The following is an 8,100-nucleotide window of genomic DNA, read 5'->3' as shown; positions in this document are numbered from 1 at the left end:
GGACTAGGGGCTCAAGTGAATAGCAGGCCCTAGAATTTAGCCCAGCAGCTGGGAGCCCAAGCACAGATAACCCCATCTAGAGGAGAGCCTCAAACTCTTGAGGTTGAGGTCATGAAATGAAAAGGGTCAAGGCAAGGGAGTGGAATCCCCTCACTCCCCACCTGACTGCTGTCACTAAGGTACTCTCCCCATTTCAGTGCTCCCACTCCTCAGGTAAATCACCTGCCCTCTCTCAGCCGGTTTCACATCAAATATGGGGATAAAATCCCACACAGCGTGGCTGGGTGCTAATAGATCTTGAGTAGGTACCCAGTGGAACTCGGCTTTCTCCCAGAGAGGGTAAAGGCAGAACCTTGGATCACACAGCAGCTTGCTGGACCAGGCCTTGGCTCCTAGACAGGACTCATGCCTGGACTCTGCCACTCCCCCACACCCACACATCAAGATGGGTCAAAGGTCCAGGACAGGCTCCAAGGTGTGGGCAGGGGCACCCCTCTCCACAGGAAAGGCAGCCTTGGAAATCCCTGCCACCCTACCCCCTGCTCCCCACCCAAGTCCCTTCCCCCTCAGGAAGGAAAACACAGGGTATTAAGAAACTTGACTTCCTGAGTCCCTATGAGGCGTGGGGGAAGGGCAAGAGGCCACAACCCAGCAGGAGCCACAGAACAGCAGGAAGAAGTGCATGGCCTCACAAAGAACAGTCCCAGGTGAAGAGAAGGTGAATGTCCACAAAGTGTGACCAGTGGGGAGCCACATGGAGAGAAATTCCAGGAAGACAACCCCAGGCTGCCTCTCTTTTCAATTTCCAAAGCTTAGGGCCTCCATCAGCCTTGGGTGTAGCTAGCCCACCTCACGCAAATTAAAAATTAAAAATTCTGGGAGCCTCCAAGGACATACAGGAACAAAGCACGTGTGAACATGGTTAGATGAGTTTCTGACTCCGAGGCAGTATTGTATTTCTTCCTTTGCCAGATGAGGAGACTGAGGCCCAGAGGGCAGGATAATCATGTGGTTATCGACTGGCAGATGGTCCAGCATCCTAACCATACTCCAGCCCCTAACACTGGGCTAGGAACACTCTTTCCACCAGCCCACAGATCCAAAAGCTGGGCGTGGTGATGGGCACCTGTAGTCCCAGCTACTTGGGAGGTTGAGGTGGGAGGATCACTTGAGCCCAGGAGTTTGAGGCTAGCCTGGGCAACATACCAAGACCCTCAACCCTTAAAAAAAAATTTAAAATAAAGAGTCCTAGAGATCCTGATGCCCACCTATGCCCCTTCCAGGGCAGTTTAATTGGTACCATTTGTAAAAGGTCTTTTCCATCACCCCCAAAGCCTTTGCATTCCCTTCCCAAGAAGGCAGCCGTTTTCTTATCTTGGCCCCATGTGCAACAGTAGGCCTTGGTCTGCCACAACACTCCCGTGTGACGCTCCGGGTGAGAGTCCAAGTGCAAGTCTGTGTCCAGCTCTGGGCAGCAGGGGAAAGGTGAGGACAGTCAGGTCTGTATATAGAAGCTAGGCAGGGCCCTGGCTGGCTGGAGATATGTGGGCAAGGTGGAGCTTGCCACAGTACACTAGTGCATACTGGAGCACCCCAGCTCCAGTACCCACTAGTGTGGCTGAAGCCCAGGGTGTGGTCAAATTAGAAGTCCTGAGAGAGAAGCCCTTAGGCCAAAGAAGTGTGTGCTGGGAAGCAGGGCAGGAGCCCAGGGAAGATCTCAGAAGGGGCAGTGTGAGCATGAGTGTGTGTGCACCTGTGAGTGTGCAGACAGCCCAAGATCAGAGACAAAATGTGCAGGGGCCTTTGGTGAGTGTGTGGCTGTGCCCCCTCCCTTTGGAGATACAGGCCCAGGCCCAGCCCCTGCCTCCAGAGGCTAAGGGAGCACACCTGGGGGTAGGAGGAGTTTGGGAAGGAAACTCAGCTAGAAATGGTTTAGGCCTCAGAGCCCACATCCTGTGGGAGGGGCTGTCAAAGGGCCTACTGTCCTGGTCCTGTCACAGTCCTCAAAGATGCTGGAGTGACAGTCCTCTAGGGGTAGAGATGGTTGTCCTCCCAGGATAAGGTGGCCTGGAGACTCAGAGGTGGGATCAGTCCTGCCAGTCCTGGATCAGGAGGCCTCTGTTGGGCGCTGCCCCCCCTCCTCCTCCATCAGCAACAGGCGGCGCCGGCCAGCCTCATAGTCAGCTTCATCCACACTGACCAGCAGGCGGACAGCCTCCCGGCCTACAGCCTCTCTCAGGGCCTCAGTCAGGAACACGCCCCGCAGGGCCTGCAGCAGGGCACCACTCAGGTAGTCACCCCAGAAGGCGTCCAGATAGGAGAGCTCTGAGAACTTGATGTCGCACACCACGGAGCCCAGGTCCCTTGAGCGCAGCACCGCGGTGGCCTGCCCAAACACGTCCAGCTGCCGCGCCAGCGCCTGGGGCCGCCGGGATGCCACGCCCTGCTCCAAGGCTGGCCCATGCTCGCAGTACTCAGCTCGAACCCGAAGCCGGATGTCTGCAGGGGATGGAGGGATTTGTCAGGGAGGGGGCGAACACTAGACACACAGCTCACAGGAATGCTACCCTTCCTCCCTCCAGCCTCTTCTCTCCACCCACTTCCGGTAACCACACCCTAGTCCTGACACAGCCTCTCCAGCTCTGTGGAGTTCCCTGACCAAGTACATCCTCCTCCTCTCCAGCCCTACATCCTCCTCCTCTCCAGCCCCACTACCTCCTCACTGCTCCAACAAGCAGGAAGGCTCCACCTCGGCACTGCCTCTCCTCGGCCAGAGGGGCTCTTTCCCTAGATCTACACAGCACTTTCTCCCTCTCTTCCTGCAGGTCTTTCCTCAAAAGCCCCCTTGCCAACAAGACCCACCTAGGCCAACCTATTTACAACTGTAACCAGCCACCCAGCCCCATCTGCAACACGCCAGGTCCATTTTTGCCCAAGGCACTTCTCACCTTCTAACCTCCTCTGTTACTATCTGCTCATCATCTGTCTCTCTACACTGGGAGCGCCCAGTGTGGGGAGACAGATAATAGGAAGGAAGGGGTTTTTGTCTGTTTTGTTCGCTTGTGTTGTGGCACATAGTAGGTGCTCAATATGTACTTGTGAAGAACTAATGCATAAGCTTATGGACTTGCCTTTAGGCAACCAGCCTCACACCCCACCCCCAAACAATGAGATTCACAGAGGGCCAACCACATCCCTATCCCTCCCATCCACCTGAGCCAGCACTGCAGGGTCCCAACCAGGCCTGGGAGGTTTGCGGCTAGACCTGTGCTGGCTCTGCTGGGAGTCAAGTGCTCTCCTGCCACAGAGCTGCAAAGATGGTGGGTTGGAAGCCCAGAGCTGCTGAGGGCCACTGCGCCAAGAGGAGAGAAGGAAGCCTACACAGGGCCAGCCACAGAGAGAAAAAGATTCCTGAGGGCATTACATGAGCCCAGGATCGTAGCTCGATTTTCAGCTACACTCAAACTTCCCTTTTTGCTGAAGCCAGTTTGAATTGGTTTCTGTCACAACTCTCCCCACATCTGCCCAAATGAGGTGGCAGCTGTGCACGAGGGGCAGGACACTGGACTTCTGAGGCTATCCCTGTAATCATGAACTTGGGCATACCACCTCTCTTCTAGGATTTCTGAATTCCTACCCATCACCTGGGCTACTGACAGTACCCTCTCTAAACACACCCAATGAGGCTGTCCTCAGGATCAGCTGTGAGCTGTAAATAGCAGCAGCCAACACTTACAGAGTGCCGACTATCTGCCAGGCACTACACCAAGTACTTGAATCACAGAAATTCATTTAACCTATAAATGACCCTGTGGGGCGGGTCGTCTTATCACCCCCAAATTACAGATGAAGAAATGGAGACCAAGAGAAGTGAGGTGACTCACCCAAGGTCACACAGCCAGGCAATGGCAGTGTTTGACAGAGGTCATTTAACTTCCTATGTCTCTGAGAGCAGGCTCCTTAATCATGAAGTGGATTCCCACACAGGAGCCTTCAGCGGTATGACCTGTGACAAGTCACAACCTCTCTAAGCATGGGTTCCTGCCTAAACCAGGGAACAATTCCTGCTGTAAGGAGCTGTTAATAGGATTAAAGAGAGAGCAATGGATAGAAAGGAACAAGCTAGCACTGTGAGCAGCACCTAAGGAGTGCTCCTGGAATGGCAGTCACCAATTCCTCTGATAAGCCAATTGCCTGACCCTTGGGGATGTAGTAGAATCAGCCCAGTGGGGCACGGGCCACCTAAAGCCCAATTGACAGATGAGGAAACAAGGCGCTGAGAGGGAATATCTCATGCTATGGCTCCCTTCAACTTTGACAGACCATGTCAGCCACAGAGCAGAAAGAAGCCAGGGCCCCTGCTCCCCAAGACAACTTCACACCCCTGCCTACTTCCTCCTCCCACCCCAAACCCTTCCTCTTTCTGGCTCTAGGGGAACCCCATCCTCTCCACTCAAGGCCCAAGGAAGCCTGCCCAGCCTCAGCCCCCAGGCCCTCCCACGGCACTCAGGCACAGCTGTCTCCATCCAGAGGACCAGATACTTGACTGCGTCCTTGCCTCCAGTAAGCAGCTGGCCATGACCTCGATCGATGTGGGTGGGAGAGCAAGGGGCTGCGAGGAGCAGCACCTATTCCAGGCCACACAGGGGTGGTTAGCCATAGAGGCAGGGCCAGGTGGCGGAGTCCCACAGACCTTGAGGTGAGTCCCAGCTCTGCCACTCTCTAGCTGTGGGGTCTTGGGCATGTGACCTCACCTCTCTGAGCCTGTTTCCTCATCTGAAAAACAAAGAGGTCCCTGCTGCACATTGAGGTCACAAGGATTAAATGAGGCAACTCATAAAATGCTTGACTCATGGCCCTACAACACAGAAAGCACCCAGAAACAGGAACTGTAATTTCAACACCCACCTCCCTACCCCCATGGCCCTCACCCAGGCCTTCACCTCTCTCTTGTGGGTTCCTCAGCCAACCCTCCTCCTTGAACTCCTCCAATCCCTGCCATGTCCTCCCATACCCTACATTCCAGTCACAAGAAAATGTTCCCACCAAAAGCCTTACTCACAATGACCTGTCCACATCCTCCATCCAGAACACACACCAAAGCTCAGCTCACGGGACCCCCACATCCCGTCCAGTTGAATCCTCTCTCAGCTCATCCTTCTCCCCAGCATGGATCTCTGGTGTAAATTCTCTATTCACCCAGAGCCTCCACCACATCAGGGTAGACAGGAGGCAGGGACAAGGCCAGGGCACATCTCTGTGTCCCTGTTCAGTCTCGTATTGAACAGATACTTCATGAATGCCAGGCATGCTAGGGTGACAAGAGGGCCCTGCCTCAAGTGGGACAGGGAGACATGTAACCCAGGTAGGAAGCACTCTTCACAAGCCAGGCCCTACTCAAGGGCTTTCCTCTCTCAGCCCACCTAATCCTCAGAGCACTGAGCCCCTTTTACAAATGAGCAAATCCTTCGGCAAACCACACTCCCACCTCTGAGCTGGAAAACACGATCATGGTGCACAGGAAAAAGACAGGGAGGCGCCACCACGCAAGAGGAGGCAGCAAGCCTCTACTCCACCCTTATTAGTGCCCAATCACGTGCTTTACCCCTCCCCAAAATAATCACAAGTGACACCTGCTTAAAGCTTTTATTACAAGCTGGCATGGGTGCTACAAACTTCACATCTGCTGACCCTTTTAATCATCCCCACAACCTTATGAGGTGATGCTGTTATTATCCATTTTCTGCAGATGGGGAAATTGAGGCACACAGATTGAGTCACCTGCCTAAGGCCACCAAACAGAAAACTGCAGAGCTGGAATTTTACCTCAAGTGTCTGGCTCCAGCGCACGAGCTCTTAACTACCCCATCCTGTTTGCTACCTCACACAGAACCGTACACATCAATACACAACTAAAAGACATCCTGAGGACCAGCAGAGAAACTAGACAGGGCGAGTTATAGTTTAGATTGAAAGGATCAGAGAGGACCTGTCTAGGAAATGACATTTGAAGTAAAATGCAGAGGACAAGTAGGTTTAGAAAGGAAAACAGGAAAGAAGAAAAGGATGGCATTCCCATGAGGGATGAGCATTCATGGAAGTCCAGAGAGAAAATGAACTTCAGGCCTGCACAGGCTGAGGGGCCAGCACAGCAGGAACATGGAGGGGAGAAGGGTACTAGGGGAGAACGGGTAGCTGGGTCAGGGAGGCTGATCCCAATCACCAGCAGACTCAAGATTCTAGGACCTCTGGAGGTGACCACACTTCTTTGCACCTCGGTGGCCTGCTGTGTAAAACAAGTCTCCCCCTACCACCTGCCTGCAGGGAGCTACTGTGAGGATTCGGGGCTGAACGCAAAAAAAGAGGGGAGGGCCAAGAAGACCAGGCATGCAGAGAGGACAGGACGCCAGGACCTGCCAACTCAGGGGCAACTCCAGCTGTGCTGTGAAGTGGCAGGTGGGTAGGAACAGGGCCAGGACAGCAGGCGGGGAAGGGCCATAAGTGGCTGTCCAGGATGGGAACAGCAGACATGGAGATAAGTGGAGGCACTGTCCAGATGTGGCCCTGAGGGGTGACGCAGGAAGAGCACCCAGAGCCATGTGCGCTGGACCATGTGGGGAAAAGTTCCCTGTCCCTGGGAGGGCGGGGGACAGGTACCATGCCTTCCTAGAGAGGAGAGCTGCTCCTGCTTCCTGCACTCAGGTGGGTCCAGCACCCTCTTGTCCCCCACCCCCACTTGACCAGTCTCTCTTCTGGGGCAGATGGGACTTAAAGTGAAATGGGCTTCTCAGTGGCAGACCAGGGCAAAGTCTGAGGGAGCAGGCCCTGGGCTGGGTGTGTCTGGGAGCCCAGAGATGAACCTCACTCAAGTCTTCCCTCCAAGAGTTCCTAGCTGGGTGGTGATAGGGTTTGGATGTGTGTTCCCTCCAAATCTCATGTTGGAATGTGACCTCCAGTGCTCACTTTGGCAGCATATATACTAAAATTGGAATGATACAGAGAAGATTAGCATGGCCCCTGAGCAAGGATGACATGCAAATTCGTGAAGCGTTAAAAAATTTTTCAAAACAAATTTTTAAAAATGAAATATGACCTCCAATATTGCAGGTGGGACCTGGTGGGAGGTGTTGGATCATGGGGCTGGGTCCCTCATGAATCCCTTGGTGATGAGTGAGTTCTTGCTCTGGTATTTCCCATGAGAGCTGGTTGTTAAAAGAGTGTGGTAGCTCACCTACCTCCACCTCTCAACCATGACTGCTCCCCTTGGCCTTCCACTATGAGTGGAAGTTCCCTGAGGTCCTCAACAGAAGCAGATGCTGGCGCCACACTTCTTGTATAGCCTGCAGAACCGTGAGCCACGTAAACCTCTTTTCTTTACAAATTATGCAGTCTCAGGTATTTCTTTATAGCAACACAAAAATGAACCAACATAGGAGGGCTGGGGAAAAAGAGGACCTGAGCTCCCACAGCACTGGGGGATGCTTCCAGCCTTGCTGGAAAGAGGCAGCCAGTGTACTGCAGTGGAGAGACCCCATCCCCACTCCTGCCACCACAGCATGACCAGCACCAGCCCTCTTTGGACAATGGTGGGACCCCTCCCAGCATCTTGCCTCCATGCTTGCCTCACTTGTCTCCTCTCCACAACACAGCCAGTGTCGTCATGTCAAATGGAAAGTTCTTCAACTCCTACTGAACTACTGAATTGAGGCAATGATGAGAAGCTGCCTCCAACTCCAGAGAAGGATATGCAGCCATCACCTGCTTCCTGATAGAGGGCATAACATGCCCTCAGAAGTGAGCTTGAGGAAAACAAAATATCAAACGACAATCTGATCAAGTCTCTCCAGATCCCATTACCAATCTTCAGGAAATACAAGACAGGGAAGAATACACTGAATCAACCCTACTGCAGGATACAATCAGCAAAACCCAGTCTTCAGGAAATGCTACAGGACAACTGCTTTCAAAAAATACAATGCAGGGCCGGGCGCGGTGGCTCAAGCCTGTAATCCCAGCACTTTGGGAGGCCGAGGCAGGTGGATCACGAGGTCAAGAGATCGAGACCATCCTGGTCAACATGGTGAAACCCCGTCTCTACTA

General features: G+C 53.6%; 1 protein-coding gene and 1 non-coding gene across 5 annotated transcripts in view; one reads left to right on the top strand and one right to left on the bottom strand.

Annotated features, from left to right (window-relative positions):
- Positions 1-928: 928 nt before the first annotated feature.
- The window catches only part of DEDD2 (death effector domain containing 2), a 21,992-nt gene continuing 14,820 nt past the window's right edge, over positions 929-8,100 (bottom strand). For all 4 annotated transcript variants that reach the window (XM_017503148.2, XM_017503149.2, XM_017503147.2 and 1 more), the window contains exon 5: positions 929-2,499. In XM_017503148.2, the coding sequence (XP_017358637.1) occupies positions 2,108-2,499 (392 nt within the window). In that variant the 3' untranslated portion in view covers positions 929-2,107. The remainder of the gene's footprint in view (positions 2,500-8,100) is intronic.
- LOC119467590 lies at positions 6,956-7,062 on the top strand. The gene has a single exon (XR_005196130.1). It is a non-coding gene; the product is annotated as a U6 spliceosomal RNA (small nuclear RNA).

Source organism: Cebus imitator, unplaced genomic scaffold (assembly GCF_001604975.1).
Source record: "Cebus imitator isolate Cc_AM_T3 unplaced genomic scaffold, Cebus_imitator-1.0 Scaffold306, whole genome shotgun sequence".
NCBI lineage: Eukaryota > Metazoa > Chordata > Mammalia > Primates > Cebidae > Cebus > Cebus imitator.
The sequence above is the reverse complement of the archived record's forward strand: the minus strand, read 5'-3'. Positions and strand labels throughout refer to the sequence as shown.